This window comes from Gymnoscopelus microlampas, assembly GCF_963454915.1.
Source record: "Gymnoscopelus microlampas genome assembly, chromosome: 18".
In the NCBI taxonomy this organism is placed as follows: Eukaryota; Metazoa; Chordata; class Actinopteri; order Myctophiformes; family Myctophidae; genus Gymnoscopelus; species Gymnoscopelus microlampas.
In genome coordinates this window covers 28655511-28680594 of record NC_139955.1, presented here as the reverse complement: position 1 = coordinate 28680594, position 25084 = coordinate 28655511, and the positions used below count along the sequence as shown (strand labels likewise).

Here is a 25084-nt window from a genome sequence, read left to right as displayed (position 1 = left end):
CAGGGGGTGATTAGTCAATCAGTTTTTACCACATGCGAAAAGACGCACGAATCGAACTGGGTTCGATTGAAAAAAAAAACGCATTGCATCGCCGCATCGCCGCATCGCCGCACGGGGTGTGCATGAGGTCATTGAGAACCATGTGTTCATTTAAAAAATGTTATTGAACGTTTTTTCCGTGCGAATAATCGCACCCTGTCTGCAAAGGCCTTAACAGTTTAGCTGCTAGTTTTTCATCCCAGAAAAGGCATGTAAACTGGCTTTGAATTTACTTTGCTGTTGGATAATATTGCCAGTCTTTCATACTGTGAAATACCTCACCTGTCTGGCACGAAATTATCTTCTTTATTTTCTTTTGCAAATGTTATGTGTGGAGCGCAAAGCAACAGTCTAGTGACAGGTGTGTGTGTGTGTGTGTGTGTGTGTGTGTGTGTGTGTGTGTGTGTGTGTGTGTGTGTGTGTGTGTGCGCGCACAGTGTTGTAAAGTAACATTTATACATTTGAAAACGTGTGAAATGGAACATTCTGCATATTGAGTACTTTTACTTTTGGTACTTTTAAGTATATTTTGATGCCAATACTTTTACTCAGGTACATTATGAGGAGTATTTCTACATTGCGGTATTGATAAGTAACTAGCACACACTGTGTGTGTGTGTGTGTGTGTGTGTGTGTGTGTGTGTGTGTGTATGTGTATGTGTATGTGTATGTGTTTGTGTCTTGGTCACAGGCAAGCTGTATGCAGTAGGAGGATATGACGGTGCCTCCCGTCAGTGTCTGAGTACAGTGGAGGAGTATGACCCCGTCACGGACCAATGGTGCTACGTAGCTGACATGGGCACACGACGCAGTGGGGCAGGTAGAGACACACACACACACACACACACACACACACACACACACACACACACACACACACACACACACACACACACACACACACACACACACACACAGATTCACATTAAATCTCTCTCTCTACAGTACATTAACATGATGAAATATAATGTAATGTTGGCATTTTGCAGCAACAGCACCATCTTGTGGTGTGTGGACATATTACATGGATTCTGTACTATATCAAGTCAGTATGTTTTTTGTCGCTGGATGTAGTAGATAAGTTGATTGGCCAGATAAAGGACGGGAAAACTACTCATACATTTACCACAAGTATTATTACATCTATCCCACAATTTTGTGTGTTTGTGTTGTTTTTTGTGTTGTCCCTTTCCATATGTGTGTACAGTATACTGAGTACAGTACATGCGGTTGCACTGTATGACAACTAGAACATAATGAAGTTATCTATACTTGCCTTCTCATTATCTCCTGTGTGTGTGTGTGTGTGTGTGTGTGTGTGTGTGTGTGTGTGCGTATCAGTGGTGGGAAAAGTACTCAAAATTTGTACTTAAGTAAAAGTATCAATTCTGCAATGCAGAAATACTGTTACAAGTAAAAGTCCGGAATTCAAAATTTACTTGAGTAAAAATACAAAAGTACTGCTATCAAAGTTTTCAAATGTATACAAATCCTTTGAAAATAGCAGATCTACAAGCTCACAATAAGTTGCATTGTGACGCATTGTGAGCTTGTAGATCGGCTATTTTCAAATGGCCGAAATGTATATATGGTTGAAGTGGTTAAAGTATGTTTTGTAATAATAGTACAAATCTACAAAGTAACTAGTCACTAAAGTTTCCAAATAATTGTTGTGGAGTAAAATTATAATATTTGCCTCTGAGATGTAGTGGAGTAGAAGTAAAAGTACTGAAAATGTAAAATACCTAAAAAATGTATTTAAGTACATTACTTGAGTAAATGCACTTTCTTTTTTTTTTATCCTAATTTTATCCTTGTGTATAGGATAAGAAAATGACATGTATAGATATTACAATAATTTGTATGTCTTTGCTTACTCGTGTGTGTGTGTGTGTGTGTGTGTGTGTGTGTGTGTGTGTGTGTGTGTGTGTGTGTGTGTGTGTGTGTGTGTGTGTGTGTGTGTGTGTGTGTGTGTGTGTGTGTGTGTGCGTGTGTGTGCGTGCGTGCGTATAGGTGTGGGTGTGCTGGGTGGTCAGCTCTATGCAGCAGGGGGCCACGATGGACCCCTGGTCAGGAAGAGTGTGGAGGTGTACGACCCCCAGTCCAACACCTGGAGGCTGGTGTGTGACATGAACATGTGTCGCCGCAACGCAGGTCAGAGGTCACGCTATGTACAAGCAGACTAGGTTAACCCATTAAGACCTGAGGCCGATTCTACAAATGTCTTCTAAATCAGTTTTCTGAAAAACGTATGCTGTTATATCATTGGTTCTAAAAAACATATTCATGTCAAGGACCCCCACAAGTATATGTATTTGGCCTCCGACCCTCGTCTCAAAATAGTTTGTTCCAGGGACCCTGAGATTTGAGTTAAATGTTCACCTTAAAAAATATATATATATTCAAAGATTGGCACACATTTTACTGATTTATCAAAAATCTACAAGCTATGAGCTTTCATATCTGCTATTTTTTAATAGCCTAATGTGCTTTGAGAACCAATTTGCTATATAAATAATATAGCTAAAATAGAAAATGACACGGATGCTTTCCTGGATTGAATGGGTTAACTGATTATGATTACGATATCGTTTATGGCTATCGTTGCCGTTATAGTTGTGGTGTGGACTGCCATCCAACGATTTTTTTATTCAACATAGTTATTGTTATAGTTACCGTGCTTGGTGTGAACGCCGCTTAAACCCTGTTTAAAAAAATAAAAAAATACAAATTGATCCTTGCTCATAACCACTTACAGTGTACACTCTCCAAACATTCCATGAAAAGAGTCTGCATGTGATCACATGAAAAGTTGTTATGATGGTGATTATGTGCAGGCGTGTGTGCCATCAACGGCCTGCTGTATGTGATTGGAGGAGACGACGGGTCCTGTAACTTGTCCTCGGTAGAGTTCTACAACCCGGCCACGGACAAGTGGAGCTTGGTCCCCACCAACATGAGCAATGGACGCAGCTATGCAGGTGAATCCAACCTCCAACAAAAAACACTGAACCGCACTGATCTTTAAAGTATTAAACACAACAGACTATGATGACTATGTTGACTATGACTGACCTGACCTAACAGTTTATGGCATAATGATCCTGTATCTGTATTTCGTTGTTGATGCTGCTATATGATTTTAACTGGGTGCACTAAACCAAATTTCGTTGTATGTCCCATACAGTGACAATAAACATATTATCTTATCACAAGTCCTTTCTTTGTGTCTGCCTTTCTCTCTCTCTCTCTCTCTCTCTCTCTCTCTCTCTCTCCTGCAGGAGTGGCAGTGATTGACAAGCCATTATGACTAAGGGACCCCTGGGCCACTGATGGACGGCCCCCCCAGAACACCAACACTATGGCAACAGAACTCAGATTCTCTGAGGTTTGAGGCACAAACTGCCAAATGGACAAGTACTGTCAGAGATGCACACTGGCCAAACGGAGAGTGCCAACAGGACTTGAGGATGGGGTACTTCCCCCGAGGTTGGGTACTGCCCCATGTGATAATTTTGCTGCTTTCCGCGGAGATTCTGGCAGGAGAGGGACATGTTTTTGCTCTGGTTCTGAATTTTGAAGTACTGGCTACACGATAGCAGCTCTGTGAAATCTTTATCCTCCGATAGAAGGTTCTTCAAATGCCAAAAAGGTGTATGTACAATCTGTCAGGGTCCCATAGTGCTTTGTTCCTGTCTCTTACCTGACCCTGACAGGTCACAGGTCCAGTTTGAGATGCTGAACCCTCATTTTTGAACTGCTGTTGCAAAGATTTTGATTGGCTGGAGGGAAATGACTAGCCTGGTAAACCCTCCCTCCGGAAATCTCATTTCCATTTGATTTCAGGAGTGAGTCTGGCCTGAACCTTTCTGCAATATTCGCTGTGGGCTGGAGTTGGGCGGGAGTAATACCGTTGACTGACAACCCCTTCAACCAATGATCGTTTTTCCCCTTCAGCCAATCAGCAGTTCATTTTGACGAGCTCCAGACTATGTGACGCAACGGGACTTTTGGGACGGCCATGCCGAAAATAGGTTGCCTTATTGGGATACATGCGTGTCACTCCCCGCCCCTGCCGGTTCTCTAAATTTATATTTTTAAATAGGCTCTGTCATGATTAATTGACCACATATATGAAGTTAAACAACTAAATTCTATCCAAACGATATGTTAATAGTAAATTCCGTGCCTCAAAAAAGAAGTTTGAGACCGTTTTAAGAACGAAACTAAGAAGTGACGGCACTCGGACAACAACAATGGCTGCCGTTCGTCTTTTGTCGGCGGCTCTCAGGCTGCACTCGGCTTCATTCGGGCTCACTCGAACTCGCCACCTGATTGGCCAACTGTCGCTGTCAATCACAGAACGATGTGCGACGACGCTGATAGGCTCGTCAGTTCGGCGTATAGAGCGATTATTGCAGAAAGGCGGTTCAGGCCAGACTCACTCCTGAAATCAAATGGAAATGAGATTTCCGGAGGGAGGGTTTACCAGGCTAGGAAATGACTTCCTTAAGCTAAATGGCACAGAACATTTCCGTAATGCAGAGGACAAAGTGACCAACTCTGTTAACTGATGGAAGGACCACCAGTTCTCTCCGGTGCTCACACACTGACAACAATTGTCTTTGTTAACAGAAACAAATGCCAACAACCGACAACCGAAATGATGACCTCCATCTGCCAGATATTTTAAAAAACATAATTCTGTATTTATGCACAGCTTCTGGCTTTTCTCCTTTTACAGCCGTTCTGTGGGACAGTTTGAGCTAATTGACTGCTTGCTGTGGCGTCGGTGGTGTTGCCAAACGGTGGACCAAACTGTTTTAATGGTCATCTGAATGAATTGGAGTTGTGGCCTAACATTATTGTAGAACACTGTTCTTAACTTTTGGGGACTTGAACTTTCTAGAGTTTTTCTGATATAATACTAGGGGTTATTAAGAGTATTTAAAGAATGTAGAGAAACTCTGATATGCAAATCTAGTGTCATATTTAATTATTTTTTTTGTCTTGTGAAATAATTATTTGCATCAACTTCCTCTGGGGGGAAAAACAAAAAACAACTATGTAAAAGTTCTGAAAAGGGAATGTCTAAATAATCTACTAGAGATCAACTACAACATTCTGCACAAATCATGGGTGTGATGGGTGTATTCAGTATGTCCCCACTGTCATGTACAGCACTGGTTCTCAAGGTCAGGTACGGGGACCACTAGGGGTCCAAAATGGACCCTAACAGGTCTATAACTCTGAGAGGGCATTTGGTTCCACTTGTACACTCGGTTAATCCAATAACGCATTAAGACCGGGAACGCATCTGTGTTTTTTTCTTCTTTTTTTCTTTGGCTATAAAAAATAGCAGATATATAAGCCCATAGCGTAGCACCAACCAGACCGGAAATGCCGTCTAAATCAGTAGTTCTCACACTTTTTCTGAGATTTTTCAAAAATGCAGATGTACAAGCTTGCAGCACGGCACGAAGTGACGCGCTGGGATCTTGTATATTCTTGAATAGCCAAATGCAAAAGTGACACTGATGATGTTTTCCCGGATTTAATGGGGTAAATGAACACTGGATTTTTACAGTGTTTACAGGTCTCATACGTAAACCACTGTACACTCTCAGGAGTTACAGACTCTGAAGGGTCCAATTGGTCCCACTGGTTGGCCCTCGGACCTGACTTTGAGAACCAGTGGTGCACGTAGATGCAAGCAAAGGTCACTACTACTAATGCACTGGAGACGTACGCTGACTGTCGAGCCTATGTTATGCTTAGTTGCACCCGGGTGTCATGCATCCAAAATGTCAAATCTACAAGCTGGCAACACGCCGCGCTTACATACGACACGTGATCTTGTAGAGCTGCTATGTTTGATTCGCCGACACCTGTGCGCAAAACAAAAGTATGAATCCCCTTCTACGCACTGGCAGGTAGGCTGGTTGATCGGACGGATGTTAGGGCTGGGCGATATGACAATATCATGATTATTTCAAACTTTAGCCGTGATCATACGATTACGGTAATGAGTGATTTATAAAAAAAAATCTACAAGCTCACAACGCATCACTACCGCTATTTTCGCTATTGATTTAGTCGATAAACATTTGAACTTTTTTCCGTGACGGTCCATTGATATGTAAGAAATTAAAACACTTTTTATATAAAGAAAACCTTGAATTATCTGTTAACGTACATGAGCAAGATTAAGTGGGTTATTGGTTCTAAATGTTGGTTTGGATATATTTTCGGTTAATTGCCTAGCCCTAATGTGCACCCATCTCCATTTGGCTATGTCACTGATGGCTTTACATCTGCCAGTCTGTCAACATGACTGACTTTCTGATTGTCTTGTCTATTGGATGGCACTGACCTATCGCCTTCCAATCCTCATCTGTAATGGAATGGACTGAATGTATAGGACAACAAACCAACAGACTTTTTAATCATCTTGGAATTGGCCAGTAGAGTCATTAGCCATAAAATGTTCCAATAAGCAGGTGAGATAGAAGGACCATGCAATACTATGCTCATATTAATGCTAACTTTTAACATCACTGAGGTAATACTGATTTTATTATCTCTACAATTATCTAGAATGTGATACTATTTCTAATCTTAGAACTGTGGCAGATATACTGTAGAAACTACTGCAAAATGTATACTGCAAAACCTATGAAGGATCCATAATGGCAAATATTTAGACATCACAACCCTTATGTATAATGTTTTTTTTTAGCTACTTCTGCACAGCTCAACAGTACATTGTTCAACACATTGTTGTCTTGAACACCTTTCCCTCAAAAGGAAGAACAAAAATCAGCCTCTTCTAGAAATTACAATAGTTAGTAATTTGGGAAATTTGATTTCAAAGTATTAACCTGAAAACACTTGGGTTTTGAGTGTTGGGTAGCCTTGCAAACACATTAACCTGGTTCATGAATGGATGATTTCGCATGTAGAGGTCAGTTGTCATAGTTGAGGGGTGTTTAATGTCACTAACATTCGTATTTTGAATTGATTTGTGTGGACTGTGGAGTTTCTTGGTCTCCAAAAACGCTCACATTATGCATTTAGCACTTTGGAAATGTTATCTTCAGAAAATTAAAATGGCTTCTTGTCTCATGGCCGACAGACTACTTAAAGCGATAGAATGATCTAATGTAGAACGCAGCTTGATCTTTGACTCTGAGCAGCATATCCTCTGGCAGGGTTGTGAACAACATATCTCAACTTAGTTTAATGGACGTGATGTGAACTAAACATGTACAGTACAGTTGGGTATTTGTTCATCTGATGGCATGAGGGACACGAAGGGTTGTAGAACTGGAGACCACCCTATGTTAGGCTTTTATAATATCGTTGCTGTTGGCCAGAAACTGTATATCCATATTTTAACCTTTTGTGTTTTTTTTGTAAATTAACACCCTACTTGATCATACTACAGCGTCACACAAAAGTATTAACCTTGTGTCAGCAGGCTTACAAAAGTATAGAAAGAAGCGGATCTGCAAGCTCGAAACATGGTGCAAAGCGGCAAGTTTTCAGCTTGTAGATCTGCTACTCTTTTTTTTTTTTTTAAGTTACAGTTTTGGACATAAGGTTTCCACCCGACAGAGACGATATGCCTAATATATAACGTTCAAGAAAGAATTACCTTTTTCAAAGTTGAACAATCCTGTGTTCTGTGTCATCATTGCTGAACAAGCACTTAGTATTGCCAAAAATAATTTCTTCACTTACTGGTTTCTGAGTACTGGAGTTACTTGATAGTTTTATTGAATAGAATTGCATTTTTATCAGGTGTCTTTGGCTTAAGGAGGCAAGTTAAGTTTATTTGTATAGCACATTTCAACAAGGCAATTCAAAGTGCCTTACACAAAAGTATTAAGAAACTCATAAAGCCTTTGAAATACACAAGAGTTAGGATAATAGAAAATGAAAACAAGGTAAAATAAATGCGAGAATACAGTGCAGTACAAGAAATGAATCACAATGTATAAGTTTCTATGGTTAATGTTAATTGTGATAATGAGATGTGTACTATGAGCAATGGACTACAATTCCCATGAGCCTGTTCACCCAAGCCTGCAGCTGTTGTCTTACCACCACACCCACTGAAATAAACTGATTGATTCATTCTACCTGTTCCGCTGGGTTTTTTGGTTAGTAATCATATATTCCTGTTAATCCTGTTTTGCACTTGAATAAATGTGAAAGCATTTAAGTGGACTCTCTCACTCAACTATATTACAGCTGTTAGGGTCTCTCTCTCCTCTCTCCTCTCGCAGTCACTGATTGGCCCGATCATTTTCTGATTTCTCATACTCGCTCCCTATTGGCCGAAGTATAGTTATGATGCCGGGGAGAAACGTGAGAGTGAATCCATGTTATCAGTCTGGCCAATGCCAGGCTACTCCAAACGGTCACCAGATAATTCGACCCAGGACAATTCGACCCGCTTTCGACCCGTTGGACCGGACAATTCGACCCGGACCGCGAGAGAGAGAGACAGAGAGAGACAGAGAGAGAGAGAGAGTGACAGAGACATAATAATAATAATAATATGTACATTGATTTACCAAACAATTATTATTTGTCTGTCAGGGTGAAACAAGCCCAAAGGGCATTGAGATAGACACCTCCTTACCTCAAGCCCTATTGTCTTCTTGAGGTGATAATTAATGAGCACAGCCATTAGACAGCCATCTCTCTAAGTGCACTGCGTCTCCCCCTTTGGGCGGGGGCGCGGGCGGGGACTTCTTCCACACTTAGTGATTTTTTCGGATTTAACTTTCGTTTCGGTAGTGACCAACTTTAGTTTCGGTAGTGACCCAATAGTGAATTTACTAAGTGTGGAGGCCAAAATCGTCCCCCCGAAAACCTGTTAGGAGTACGTTTCAGGCAATTTAGAGTTGATTGGTAGTACTTTGTAGTGACTCTTTTTTTGGTCCCTAACATTCATCGAGCTCTGGACTTAGTAAATTTCTTTTTTCACCATTGGGTCACTACCGAAACGAAAGTTGGTCACTACCGAAACGAAAGTTAAATCCGAAAAAATCACTAAGTGTGGAGGCCAAAATCGTCCCCCCGAGAACCTGTTAAGAGTATGTTTCAGGCAATTTAGAGTTGATTGGTAGTACTTTGTAGTGACTCTTTTTTTGGTCCCTAACATTCATCGAGCTCTGGACTTTTTTTTAAATTTAACTGCTTCAGTGAATCTGAGACTCCTTGGACCATGTCATTCACTCATCTCTCCATCACAGCTTCTTGCTCTCAGGAGAACCTGTTCCCCTGTCGTCAGCCTCCAGCACAGATGTACGCCCAGGCAAGGATAACTTTTATTACAGTTTTTAAAAGTGACAGTTTCATGCTCATTGTCTGATGTTACTCTAAGGTTGACATGTAAATCAGTGTGAATGCTAATGTGCACTTCATTATCATCATCAATGTATGATTATTTGTCTAATTGTTTGTTTTTAATGTCACCTTTTCTTCAATAAAGCCCTGCCAACTACACCATATGGCCTGTTCCTTGGAGGAGTTGTCAGGGTGACTGGTGTGGTTGTCATGGTTACTAACCATGTGTCATGTGTGTCAGAATGATTGGAGGGCGGAGTGTGTCATCAGTGGAGACCTGGCCCACCTGGATTGTCCTCTATAAAAGAGGTGGCTGGACTTGATTCTTGTTCTCTCTCTCACCGTGAAGTTCACTGGGAGCACTCCAGCCTTTTGGATTTTGCTTGTTAAAGAACAAGATCACTGTGGTAGAGGTTTGGGTTGTGTAGTTACCTTGTCATGATGTAACTCCAAAGGTGAACAAGAAATCTAAAATAATTGCTGTATAATAATTGAATAGAAATTGATCATTCAACGTATGCTCCTCATCGACATTGTACGGTGAAACAGCTCTCAAAGTCACTCTTTTAGCACGTAAACGAACACAAACAAAGCTGATTCAGTCAATATAGAACATCACCAAAACATTTTTTAAATAAAAATGTCAACTTCCTGTTGATTTTACTATTAGAAGATCCAGATCCGCGGCTCCAGTCCGAGTTCTTTTTAATAAAAATAGCAAAATCAACAGGATGTTAGCATTTTTATTTAAAAAACAAACGGTAGCCTACTGGGTTTGGTGATGTTCTATATAGTCTGAATCAACTTTATTTGCGTTCGTTTGTGCTAAAAGAGTGACTTTGAGAGCTGTTTCAGCCTACAATGTAATTCAATGAGGAGCATATTTTTAGCGGCGCTAGCCGCTCTATTAGCGGCGCTAGCCGCTCTATACCTTTAGGTATAGAGCGGATATTAGCCCTCTATACCTGGCTTTTGCGTCAACGTTCTGATTGGTCAGGCTCGCCAACGTTCTGATTGGTCAGGCTCGCCAAGGTTCTGATTGGTCAGGTCCGTCAACGTTCTGATTGGTCAGGCTCGCCAAGGTTCTGATTGGTCAGGTCCGTCAACGTTCTGATTGGTCAGAGCCGTCAACGTTCTGATTGGTCAGACCCGTCAACAAAGTGATTGGTCAGACCCGTCAACGTTCTGATTGGTCAGACCCGTCAACAAAGTGATTGGTCAAGCTTCACGTGACACATGGCTATAAACACATTATAAACACATATCTATGACAAAATATATCAAAGGCGCCGCTACCTTCACACAGGTGTGATTTTTTTTATTATCAATGGAGCAATTATTTTAGATTTCTTGCCCATCTTTGGAGATGCATCATGGCAAGGTAACTACACAACCCAAACCTCTACCAAAGTGGTCTTGCCCTTTAAGCACTGTTAACCACCCCAGTATCCGTATTGTGGGTATAGCTTTAGCAGAAAATAGCCGATCGACAAGCTCACTGCGACACGTTGTGAGCTTGTCGATCGGCTATTTTCAGCCAAAACTTTCCTCATAATAACACAAAACAGAAAATACACTAGTATTGAGCCCTGAGGCTCACCGGTTACCCATATGGGGTTAAGTTAGTTTTAATAAAATACTTTAAACGTTCTTTGTTTGTGTGAGTTTCCTCATTTTGTTACAAACTCAGCCGTTTGCAACACTCTTGGTTGGTTGTTGCAATAAATACATTACATTTAAGTGGTTGAATTTATGTAATTTGTTATCCCTGAGTCACTAGAATACCTCAAAACGAAGTATGGAGCTCGGCCTATAATTGATCATTGATTTGATTGATATGCTGCATGCCATGAGTGCGAAGTGGTATTTTCTTAAACTTAATTCAGTTAATCAAAGAGGATCTGTGGTCATAATACAGCACTGTTTGAGGAACTATAGTTGAAAACTTAAGACATATTTTTTAATGTCCAGTCCAAAGTGAGAACAATGTAGCCTACTTGATTTAACACCAAAACTGCTACAGTTTTGATCATCTGAAACTAAGGAATTTATAAATGACAAAAAGGGTATGATTTTTTATGACATTACGAAACATCTCTCTGTTTCCTTTCAATGAAAGTGTAAATGTGGGTTCAGACTCAGTCAGAGTAAACATTTTCTAACAGATGGTTTTAAACAACCTAAATCTCAGTCGTGTCATAATGAACACTTTCCCTGATCATCAGAGGGTGTATCTAGTAGATCCAGTCATTCTGTCAGGGGTAGAGGTGTGTGCTGTGGATTTTCATCTTTTGACCTGTCACCTCTTGCTTTAACTTTAAATATAACCTCGAAATCCTAGTTAATGTGAAAGGCCTGGTGGTGCAAGAGTAAAGCATAGGCTTCACAAGCGGATGGTTGTGGGTTTGAATCTTGGTCAGGGAAGATCTCAATTTTCGGTCTTTTTAAGGCGAGAACCGTGGATGAAGCCCGCCTCCCTCCACACGCCCTCTTTTAGCTCCGGTAGGAGAGGGAGGAGCATGGAGGGAGCCCACCTCCAGGGGGAGGAGCTTAATACATTTACATATTAATTAAAGATTTTTGTTTTAGTATTTTTTGTGATTTTATGGCCACTGTTTTTTTCACATGAATTTGTTTGAGAATTTGTTTTATTGTTTTTTTTCATCACCAGTTTGTATTGACCACAGCTCCATTGTTTTTTTGTTGTATTACCCTTTTAGTTTTTATTTAGTAGTTGTTTTGAGTGAGCTTTGAACCTCGAACCTTTAGTTTGTGAACCTTTGATTTATCTTTTAAGCCACGCTGGCATGGAAGGTACAATTGGGAACGTCATCCTTAACCCATCCTTAACCCGCCTTTTAGAATTTAGATGGACAGTGAAAATGTTCTTCAGGAGCCTTGAACCCCAAACCTTCTGCTTTCAGACCCTGTGTTTAACTCTTGAGCCACGCTGGCATGGAAGTTACAATTGGGAACGTCATCCTTCACCCGCCTTTTAGAATTTAGATGGCCAGTGAAAATGTTCTTCAGGAGCCTTGAACCCCAAACCTTCTACTTTCAGACCCTGTGTTTAACTCTTGAGCCACGCTGGCATGGAAAGTGCATTTGGGAACGGCATCTTTAACCCGCCTTTTAGAATTTAGATGGACAGTGAAAATGTTCTTCAGGAGCCTTGAACCCCAAACCTTCTACTTTCAGAACCTGTGTTTAACTCTTGAGCCACGCTGGCATGGAAGTTACAATTGGGAACGTCATCCTTAACCCGCCTTTTAGAATTTAGATGGACAGTGTCACACATGTGACACATTTTTTTAAAGTTATTTGTCTTGTTTGTTGTTCAAGTCAAAGCACCAGGAAGGCTGTACTTGTCAGCCATCTGTTAGCTCAATGGGTTGAGACGCAGTATTCATGATCCAGAGGCCATGAGTTCAAATCCCATTGATGTCTTTCCTATGATTCTTTCCTTTGCAGACTGGCTTCCAGAAGATCAACTGAAAACTACCAGGAAGGCTGTACTTTTCAGCCATCTGTTAGCTCAATGGGTTGAGACGCAGTATACATGATCCAGAGGCCATGAGTTCAAATCCCATTGATGTCTTTCCTATGATTCTTTCCTTTGCAGACTGGCTTCCAGAAGTTCAACTGAAAACTACCAGGAAGGCTGTACTTGTCAGCCATCTGTTAGCTCAATGGGTTGAGACGCAGTATTCATGATCCAGAGGCCATGAGTTCAAATCCCATTGATGTCTTTCCTATGATTCTTTCCTTGAGTGGGTTCGATTCCCACTCCGAGTCATGTGTCCCCGGTAACTTGGGGCAACGGATAAATTGACTGATATCCTTCGTGATGCTTCCCTTTGCAGATTAACTTCTAGAAAAACAAGTTAAAACCACCAGGAAACCTGTAACTCTCAGCCAACAGCATAGCTCAACTGGTAGAGCGTCTGTCCAATAACATGACTTGACTTGAGTGGGTTCGATTCCCACTCGAGTCAAGTGTCCCCGGTAACTTGGGGCAACGGATAAATTGACTGATATCCTTAGTGATGCTTCCCTTTGCAGACTAACTTCTAGAAAAACAAGTTAAAACCACCAGGAAACCTGTAACTCTCAGCCAACAGCATAGCTCAACTGGTAGAGCGTCTGTCCAATAACATGACTTGACCTGATTTGAGTGGGTTCGATTCCCACTCGAGTCAAGTGTCCCAGGTAACTTGGGGCAACGGATAAATTGACTGATATCCTTAGTGATGCTTCCCTTTGCAGACTAACTTCTAGAAAACAAGTTAAAACCACCAGGAAACCTGTAACTCTCAGCCAACAGCATAGCTCGACTGGTAGAGCGTCTGTCCAATAACATGACTTGACTTGACTTGACTTGACTTGGTTCGATTCCCACTCGAGTCAAGTGTCCCAGGTAACTTGGGGCAACGGATAAATTGACTGATATCCGTAGAATAACTTGTAGGAGTGTGCTGGTTCAAATCCAGTACGGTCCTGGGTTCGATTCCCACTAACGTCAAGTCCCCGGTAAATTGGCCAGATTCGGTTTCAGTTACTAAGGTGGTGACTAGATTTGAACCAGGACACTCCTACAAGTTATTCTACGGATATCAGTCAATTTATCCGCTGCCCCAATTTACCGGGGACTTGACGTTAGTGGGAATCGAACCCAGGACCGCTCGGTCCTGGGTCAATTTATCCGTTGCCCCAAGTTACCTGGGACACTTGACTCGAGTGGGAATCGAACCCACTCAAGTCAAGTCATTTTATTGGACAGACGCTCTACCAGTCGAGCTATGCTGTTGGCTGAGAGTTACAGGTTTCCTGGTGGTTTTAACTTGTTTTCTAGAAGTTAGTCTGCAAAGGGAAGCATCACTAAGGATATCAGTCAATTTATCCGTTGCCCCAAGTTACCGGGGACACTTGACTAGAGTGGGAATCGAACCCACTCAAGTCAAGTCAAGTCATGTTATTGGACAGACGCTCTACCAGTTGAGCTATGCTGTTGGCTGAGAGTTACAGGTTTCCTGGTGGTTTTAACTTGTTTTTCTAGAAGTTAGTCTGCAAAGAAAAGCATCACAGTAAAGACACCAGTGGGATTTGAACTCATGGCCTCTGGATCATGTATACTGCGTCTCAACCCATTGAGCTAACAGATGGCTGACAAGTACAGCCTTCCTGGTAGTTTTCAGTTGAACTTCTGGAAGCCAGTCTGCAAAGGAAAGAATCATAGGAAAGACATCAATGGGATTTGAACTCATGGCCTCTGGATCATGTATACTGCGTCTCAACCCATTGAGCTAACAGATGGCTGAAAAGTACAGCCTTCCTGGTAGTTTTCAGTTTATCTTCTGGAAGCCAGTCTGCAAAGGAAAGAATCATAGGAAAGACATCAATGGGATTTGAACTCATGGCCTCTGGATCATGAATACTGCGTCTCAACCCATTGAGCTAACAGATGGCTGACAAGTAAAGCCTTCCTGGTAGTTTTCAGTTGATCTTCTGGAAGCCAGTCTGCAAAGGAAAGAATCATAGGAAAGACATCAATGGGATTTGAACTCATGGCCTCTGGATCATGAATACTGCGTCTCAACCCATTGAGCTAACAGATGGCTGACAAGTACAGCCTTCCTGGTAGAGTATAATAATGCATAGTCTTAGATATTTTAGGAATGTTTTACAAAGTATGTTAAACATGAACAAACACATTAACAGACAGTTGTAAATGATGAACTGTCTTCACTTTACTATAGGGCACATAATAACATGTATTAAGGATTTATAGATACTTTAGGAATGTTTAACAAAACATATGTTAAACATGAACAAGCTACCAATAGCTTGTATATATTATGTAACATCAGTTACAAATGATTTAATAATCATTTACAGATGTATTATACATGTCTTATTCATGAATAGTCATAAAATACCTTTATAGGTGATTTGTAACCGTAGTTATAAAGGTTTTAGTAATCGTTTATAGATGCTTTAGAATGGGTCGTTACAAATAATTTAATAATCTTTTACAGATGTATATAAATGGCTTATTCATGAATAGTTCACTACTTACTAATACTTTATAAATGATTTGTAACTGTAGTTATAAAGGTTTTAGTAATCATTTACGAATGTCAACAAACAGGTTGTTAATGATTTGTTAATAGTCTACAAACTACTTATAAACGTTTATAAATGCTTTATAACGGGTCATTATTGTAAAGTGCTACCAAAGTATGTACCATGGTGGAGCAGTGGTTAAGATTCAGGCCTTGCATACTGAAGGTCCTGAGTTCAAATGCCGCAAGGACATCTTTCTAACTTTTACCTGGGGCTTTTACCTTTATATAATCTTTCAGAAAATTCCAAGTCAACAGAACAGGTAAGGACCTCTGTGGTGCAGTGGTTTGGAAACAGGACTTGCAACCAGAAGAAAAGTGACGAAAAATGACGAAAAATGCTGGTGACGAAAAATGACGAAAAATGCTGGTGACGAAAAATGACGAAAAATGCTGGTGACGAAAAATTACGAAAAATGCTGGTGACGAAAAATGACGAAAAATGCTGGTGACGAAAAATGATGAAAAATGCTGGTGACGAAAAAGTGCTGGTGACGAAAAATGACGAAAAATGCTGGTGACGAAAAATGACAAAAAATGCTGATGACGAAAAAATGCTGGTGACGAAAAAATGCTGGTGACGAAAAATGCTGGTGACGAAAAATGACGAAAAATGCTGGTGACGAAAAAATGCTGGTGACGAAAAATGACAAAAAATGCTGGTGACGAAAAATGACAAAAAATGCTGGTGACGAAAAAATGCTGGTGACGAAAAATGACAAAATGCTGGTGACGAAAAAATGCTGGTGACGAAAAATGACGAAAAATGCTGGTGACGAAAAAATGCTGGTGACGAAAAATGACGGAAAATGCTGGTGACGAAAAAATGCTGGTGACGAAAAATGACGAAAAATGCTGGTGACGAAAAAAATGCTGGTGACGAAAAATGACGAAAAAATGCTGGTGACGAAAAATGACAAAAAAAGCTGGTGACGAAAAAATGCTGGTGACGAAAAATGACAAAATGCTGGTGACGAAAAAATGCTGGTGACGAAAAATGACGAAAAATGCTGGTGACGTTTCAGGCAATTTAAAGTTGATTGGTAGTGACTTTTTTTTTGGTCCCTAACATTCATCGAGCTCTGGACTTAGTAATTTTTTTTCCGTTTCGGTAGTGACACTACCGAAACGAAAAAAAAATGTTCCCCCAAAAACCTGTTAGGAGTACGTTTCAGGCAATTTAAAGTTGATTGGTAGTGACTTTTTTTTTGGTCCCTAACATTCATCGAGCTCTGGACTTAGTAATTTTTTTTTCCGTTTCGGTAGTGACACTGCCGAAACGAAAAACTGTCAAAATCAGTTGAACCACTTTGACCCTATTTTATGCATCAGTTGTTTGAAAGTATCCAATCTAAGTGGTGGGAAAGTAACTAACTACCACGTTGTGAGCTTGTAGATCTGCTATTTTCAAACATTTCAGTACTTCAGTACTTTTGGTACTTTAAGTACATTTTGATACCAATACTTTTGTACACCAGACTTTTACTTGTAACAGAGTGCTTCTACATTGCAGTATTGATACTTTTACTTCAGTAAAACATTTTAGTACTTTAAGATGCCAATACTTTTGTACTTTTACTCAAGTACATTTTGAATTCCGGACTTTTACTTGTAACAGAGTACTTCTACATCGTAGTATAGATACTTTTTTTTTAAATGCTGGTGACGAAAAATGCTGGTGACGAAAAAAATGCTGGTGACGAAAAATGACGAAAAATGCTGGTGACGAAAAATGACGAAAAATGCTGGTGACGAAAAAATGCTGGTGACGAAAAATGACGAAAAATGCTGGTGACGAAAAAATGCTGGTGACGAAAAATGACGAAAAATGCTGGTGACGAAAAAATGCTGGTGACGAAAAATGACGAAAAATGCTGGTGACGAAAAAATGCTGGTGACGAAAAAATGCTGGTGACGAAAAATGACGAAAAATGACGAAAAATGCTGGTGACGAAAAATGACAAAAAATACTGGTGACGAAAAAATGCTGGTGACGAAAAAATGCTGGTGACGAAAAATGTTGGTGACGAAAAATGACGAAAAATGTTGGTGACGAAAAATTACGAAAAATGCTGGTGACGAAAAATGACGAAAAATGCTGGTGACGAAAAATGACGAAAAATGCTGGTGACGAAAAAATGCTGGTGACGAAAAATGACGAAAAATGCTGGTGACGAAAAAATGCTGGTGACGAAAAATGACGAAAAATGCTGGTGACGAAAAAATGCTGGTGACGAAAAAATGCTGGTGACGAAAAAATGCTGGTGACGGAAAAATGCTGGTGACGAAAAATTACGAAAAATGCTGGTGACGAAAAAATGCTGGTGACGAAAAAAGTGCTGGTGACGAAAAATGACGAAAAATGCTGGTGACGAAAAATGACAAAAAATACTGGTGACGAAAAAATGCTGGTGACGAAAAATGATGAAAAATGCTGGTGACGAAAAAATGCTGGTGACGAAAAATGCTGGTGACGAAAAATGACGAAAAATGCTGGTGACGAAAAAATGCTGGTGACGAAAAATGACAAAAAATGCTGGTGACGAAAAAATGCTGGTGACGAAAAAATGCTGGTGACGAAAAATGCTGGTGACGAAAAAATGCTGGTGACGAAAAATGCTGGTGACGAAAAATGACAAAAAATGCTGGTGACGAAAAAATGCTGGTGACGAAAAATGACGAAAAATGCTGGTGACGAAAAATGACAAAAAATGCTGGTGACGAAAAAATGCTGGTGACGAAAAATGCTGGTGACGAAAAATGACGAAAAATGCTGGTGACGAAAAAATGCTGGTGACGAAAAATGACGAAAAATGCTGGTGACGAAAAAATGCTGGTGACGAAAAATGACAAAAAATGCTGGTGACGAAAAAATGCTGGTGACGAAAAATGCTGGTGACGAAAAATGCTGGTGACGAAAAAATGCTGGTGACGAAAAATGACAAAAAATGCTGGTGACAAAAAAATGCTGGTGACGAGAAATGACGAAAAATGCTGTTGACGAAAAATGACAAAAAATGCTGGTGACGAATAATGCTGGTGACGAAAAATGACGAAAAATGCTGGTGACGAAAAAATGCTGGTGACGAAAAATGACAAAAAATGCTGGTGACGAAAAAATGCTGGTGACGAAAAATGACAAAAAATGTTGGTGACGAAAAAATGCTGGTGACGAAAAATGACGAAAAATGCTGGTGACGAAAAATGACGAAAAATGCTGGTGACGAAAAATGACAAAAAATACTGGTGACGAAAAAATGCTGGTGACGAAAAAATGCTGGTGACGAAAAATGTTGGTGACGAAAAATGACGAAAAATGCTGGTGACGAAAAATGACGAAAAATGCTGGTGACGAAAAATGACGAAAAATGCTGGTGACGAAAAAATTATGGTGACGAAAAATGACGAAAAATGCTGGTGACGAAAAAATGCTGGTGACGAAAAATGCTGGTGACGAAAAAATGCTGGTGACGAAAAAATGCTGGTGACGAAAAATGCTGGTGACGAAAAATTACGAAAAATGCTGGTGACGAAAAAATGCTGGTGACGAAAAAAGTGCTGGTGACGAAAAATGACGAAAAATGCTGGTGACGAAAAATGACAAAAAATACTGGTGACGAAAAAATGCTGGTGACGAAAAATGTTGGTGACGAAAAATGATGAAAAATGCTGGTGACGAAAAAATGCTGGTGACGAAAAATGCTGGTGACGAAAAATGACGAAAAATGACGAAAAATGCTGGTGACGAAAAAATGCTGGTGACGAATAATGCTGGTGACGAAAAATGCTGGTGACGAAAAAATGCTGGTGACGAAAAATGACAAAAAATGCTGGTGACGAAAAAATGCTGGTGACGAAAAATGACGAAAAATGCTGGTGACGAAAAAATGCTGTTGACGAAAAATGACAAAAAATGCTGGTGACGAATAATGCTGGTGACGAAAAATGACGAAAAATGCTGGTGACGAAAAAAGACAAAAAATGCTGGTGACGAAAAATGACAAAAAATGCTGGTGACGAAAAAATGCTGGTGACGAAAAATGACGAAAAATGCTGGTGACGAAAAATGCTGGTGACGAAAAATGACGAAAAATGCTGGTGACAAAAAAATGCTGGTGACGAAAAATTACGAAAAATGCTGGTGACGAAAAATGACGAAAAATGCTGGTGACGAAAAATGACGAAAAATGCTGGTGACGAAAAAGTGCTGGTGACGAAAAATGACGAAAAATGCTGGTGACGAAAAATGACAAAAAATGCTGGTGACGAAAAATGACGAAAAATGCTGGTGACGAAAAAATGCTGGTGACGAAAAATGACAAAAAATGCTGGTGACGAAAAAATGCTGGTGACGAAAAATGACGAAAAATGCTGGTGACGAAAAAAATGCTGTTGACGAAAAAATGCTGGTGACGAAAAATGACGAAAAAATGCTGGTGACGAAAAATGACGAAAAAATGCTGGTGACGAAAAATGACAAAAAATGCTGGTGACGAAAAAATGCTGGTGACGAAAAATGACAAAATGCTGGTGACGAAAAAATGCTGGTGACGAAAAATGACGAAAAATGCTGGTGACGAAAAGATGCTGGTGACGAAAAATGCTGGTCACGAAAAATGACGAAAAATGCTGGTGACGAAAAAATGCTGGTGACGAAAAATGACAAAAAATGCTGGTGACGAAAAAATGCTGGTGACGAAAAATGCTGGTGACGAAAAATGCTGGTGACGAAAAAATGCTGGTGACGAAAAATGACAAAAAATGCTGGTGACAAAAAAATGCTGGTGACGAGAAATGACGAAAAATGCTGGTGACGAAAAAATGCTGTTGACGAAAAATGACAAAAAATGCTGGTGACGAATAATGCTGGTGACGAAAAATGACGAAAAATGCTGGTGACGAAAAAATGCTGGTGACGAAAAATGACAAAAAATGCTGGTCTCCAAAGGTGGGCAAGAAATCTAAAATAATTGCTCGATTGATAATAAAAAAATATGGTCCTCATTGAATTACATTGTAGGCTGAAACAGCTCTCAAAGTCACTCTTTTAGCACAAACGAACACAAATAAAGTTGATTCAGACTATAGAACATCACCAAACCCAGTACCGTTTGTTTTTTAAATAAAAATGCTAACATCCTGTTGATTTTGCTATTTTTATTTAAAAGAACTCTGACTGGATCCGCGGATCTGGATCTTCAAATAGTAAAATCAACAGGAAGTTGACATTTTTATTAAAAAAAAAACAGTACTGGGTTTGGTGATGTTCTATATTGACTGAATCAGCTTTGTTTGTGTTCGTTTACGTGCTAAAAGAGTGACTTTGAGAGCCGTTTCACCGTACAATGTCAATGAGGAGCATATTTTGAATGATCAATTTCTATTCAATTATTATCCAGCAATTATTTTAGATTTCTTGTTCACCTTTGGAGTTACATCATGACAAGGTAACTACACAACCCAAACCTCTACCACAGTGATCTTGTTCTTTAACAAGCAAAATCCAAAAGGCTGGAGTGCTCCCAGTGAGCTTCACGGTGAGAGAGAGAACAAGAATGGGTCGCAGCACAATTTACGGTACACTAATTTGACATAATAAGCTGTTATTACAAATAATGTGTTTCTTATTAGCAATAATGTTTTTTTATTAGAAAGAAACAAACGTTGTTATACCCTTATTTTCCACTATTATCCCTTAATTGTTTTGATTAGAAATTGAATGAAACGTAACAAAAGGCGTTATTAGAAATGGTGTTCTCTGCTATTAGACAGAAACAAACAAACACAGTTATACGCTAATTATGGAACATAATTCCTAGAGCATAATAAGCATAATAAGACCTAACAAAGCCTATTAAGATGTTATTTCCACTTACTTGACCGTCACATTACAACCCCGCAACTACTAACTACACGATGTGATGTTAGGCTAGTGTACTATAAGGGTTTCGTTAGAACAATGTGTTCTTTATTAGGCCTTTATTGTCTCCGCCAGGAGAGTTTGTTTTCACTTTCTGAAACTGGGACTAACATTGGTCAAGTCTCACGTGACACGTGACAATACGGTGAAATAGTGTGATCCGATTGGCTAGTGAGGTAAGACAGTTCCAACAATCCTGCATGCAAAGCAGATACTTTAATTAAGCTAAAGCCTCTCTAGATGGGAAGGCCTCGATCCTACAAATGCTTAGTTAACAGCTAAGCGCCCAAGCCAGCGAGCATGATTTCGAGTTGACATGGCTGAGAAATGGACAGATAGGACACTTACACAGACAGGAGGGATAGGACACTTACATAGACAGGACGGATAGGACACTTATACAGACAAGACGGATAGGACACTTATACAGACAGGACGGATAGGACAGTTAGAACATAAGAATTAGAACATTCCCAACATTCCCAACACAAGTCTGCTGGCGGAGACTTGTGCTCCGAGGAGCTCCGAGGAGCACAAGTCACTTTTTCCGCCAAGAGAGTTTGTTTTCACTTTCCGTCAGCCAAGCAAACATTGGTCGAGCCTCACGTGACACTTGACAATACGGTGAAATAGTGCGATCTGATTGGCTAGTGACGTATAGCGGCCTATAAATACATGTGACACTTTGAAAGAGTCTTTGCCTCTTTCAAAGTGAGGTAAGACAGGAATAATCACTAAATGGCTGAGAAATGGCGGAGCATTACAACATGTAGACACACTGGTGTCATCACAATATGTATTATAAATAGCTTAGACAGGATTAATCGAGAACAATACATTTCAGTACAAACTGAGATCACAGTTAATGACACAGTGCAATTAACTCTTATTATGCAAACTGAAGAAGCTAATCATTATGTGCAAACCGATGAAGAACCAAAGGCGCAACGCCAACAGGAGAAGGACCAAGCTGAGAAACAAAGACGAAGAACACTCGCATCTGAAAATGACAAAGAACGAAGACGAGCAGCTGACACCACAAGGAAAAGAAGTCCTTGGTCACATTTGGAATTATATAATACCAATAAGAAGAGATGCCTTAGACCACTTAAAGACGTTGAAGTTGATAAAGCTGCTGCTGCATTCTTAAAAAAGATGTCACAAAGTGGACCCAATTATGTCTGTTCCTCCTGCGAACGAATGCTCTACAGAGAATCAGTGGTAGAGTTCAAACCTTCAAAGTACAAAGCAACAATGGATACTGTGGATCTCCTCCACAAAGACCCAACAGCTATAAATCAGAACAACACTTAGATCTGCCACACATGTCACCACTACATTAAAAGAGGAAAACTCCCTACACAAGCTTGGGCTGACAACTTATTACAGTACTTGATGCCATTCCCAGAGAACTGCAGGATTTGCATCCTTTAGAAGAAAGGTTAATAAGTCAACGTATTGCCTTCATGAAACTTGTTGGTTTGCCAAGAGGCAGACAAAAGGCAATTCACGGTAATGCAGTCAATGTTCCATCTGACTTAGACACTATTATCAAATTACTGCCAAGACTTCCAGAGACCCTTGAAGTTATTCCCCTTAAATTGAAACGAAAACTTGCGTACAAGGGACACTATATACATGAATTTGTGCGTCCAAAGAAGGTCCTTGACACCCTAGGTTGGCTAAAGAAACACAATCCTCTATACGGGGACATTCAGATCTGCAATGACTGGCAGGACCGTTGGATCCAAGAAAATAATGAATTGTGGGAAGCCATGACAACTACACCAGAAGAACCTTACCCAAACAAGAATGAAACCACCTCTATAGTTGCATCTATACCCAATCTAGCACATTTGTATAAGAAATTAACAGATTATGTTAAGTGTAGTGACTTGACCATCTATGATGTTCCAGCAGATGGGAAGTTTTTACCATGCTGTGGCAATCTCCCTTGAGACAGCAGGTATACAAACTATTACAGGTGCTGAGATGCGTACACAAATGGTTACTTATTTAGAAGACTTGGAGGTCCAGCAGGACTACATGGAATTCCTCACATTGCCAAATACTGAAAGACATGTGATTGATTCATCTGACCTCATATTCCAACAGCAGCAGGAAATGAATTTGAAAATTAAAGATACGCAAAGGCGACTGGGCAGACAACATTGACATAAATGCTGTGGCAAACATGCTGAATATCAACATAGACATCTACAATAGTAACACAGAAAAGGACTATAGAATTGTAGTGCTTCCAAAACAAGGCAGAAGTTGTAATACTGTAACAATTGGCCACCTTGATCAAATACATTATGTAGCACTAAAAAGAAGTGATATAGATCAAACACACCAATCAACTGTTGAAATTATTCAAGACAATGAAGATGAAGAAGACAGACAAGCATTTGAACAAACAAGTCAATTAAGAGGACTTCCATGACACATTACTTAAAGAAGAACATTTCTTAGATACAGACGCTACATATTCAGTCGCCCCTGCAGAACACCAAAAACCATGCGCTTTCTACCAAGACGAGAACTTTGAAGAGTTGTCAAATCCATCAAAGTACCCTTATGGCCGTGGTGGTTTAAAAACTGAAAGAGCAAAAAATATCACACACAGAAAATATTTTAACCAACGCCTTTTGCATTGTGATGGTCGTTTTGCTAAAGACATAGACTATCTCCTGACAGCTCAGTACATGGTGGAAGCACAACAAGTCAAAGAACAAGTCCAGATATCACTACGACAAAGCCGCGGTAAAACATTCCAAAATCAAAGGGTTAATGCTGGCATATTTAAATCATAAGAAAATGTACAAACAATGTTGTTCACAGATATAGCCTTCAAATTCCTGAAAAACACAAGAGGTTCACCAGCCTATTGGCAAAATGTTCTTTTAGATTTACTAGCAATAATCAGACAATTAGGAATACCAACCTTCTTTGTAACGTTGAGTGCGGCGGACATGCAATGGCCAGAAGTTATTCAAAGTATATAGTATACTGTACTTTTGACAGCATTCACCGGAACAGCGGCGTGTGCCATCGACGGTATAACACTTCATTCTGCCCTCAACTTACCACCTATGACTAAATCAATGGCATACCAACCTCCAAAACAAGATGCATTAAATACATTGCGCTCGCGGTTGGGAAAGCTAAAACTGCTAATCATTGATGAAGTTTCCATGGTGGGTGCAGATTTTCTACATCTCATTCACAAACGCCTTCAAGACATCACAGGTATAACCAGCCCAGAGTCCCGTTTTGGCAATGTCAGTATCCTTGCTGTCGGTGACCTGTACCAACTACCACCAATAAAAGCGAAACAGGTATTCGACGCACCCTCTGATGCTTATGTCAGACTACATGGTTCATTGTGGAAAGAAAACTTCCAACTATTTGAACTAACAGAAACAATGCGCCAGAAAGATGACCAACCCTATGCAGAGTTGCTTACGAGAGTTCGTACAAACACATGCTGTGCAGAAGACATTGCATCGCTACACACGAGAATCATCTCAAAAACAGATCCTTCGTACCCAAGTGACGCATTGCATGTCTTCAGAACAAATGCAGCCACAGATTCACTCAATGGTGAAAAGTTAAAGAAATTGCCAACAAAAATATACAA

The 25084-nt window shown here is 40.1% G+C and overlaps 1 protein-coding gene across 1 annotated transcript in view; it reads left to right on the top strand.

The window, feature by feature from the left end:
* Positions 1-8191, top strand: part of klhl3 (kelch-like family member 3) — a 28054-nt gene extending 19863 nt beyond the window's left edge. The window contains exons 12-15 of the mRNA XM_084041968.1: positions 731-859; positions 2053-2193; positions 2877-3020; positions 3321-8191. Coding sequence (XP_083898094.1) covers positions 731-859; positions 2053-2193; positions 2877-3020; positions 3321-3349 — 443 coding nt within the window. The 3' untranslated portion in view covers positions 3350-8191. The remainder of the gene's footprint in view (positions 1-730; positions 860-2052; positions 2194-2876; positions 3021-3320) is intronic.
* Positions 8192-25084: the final 16893 nt, after the last annotated feature.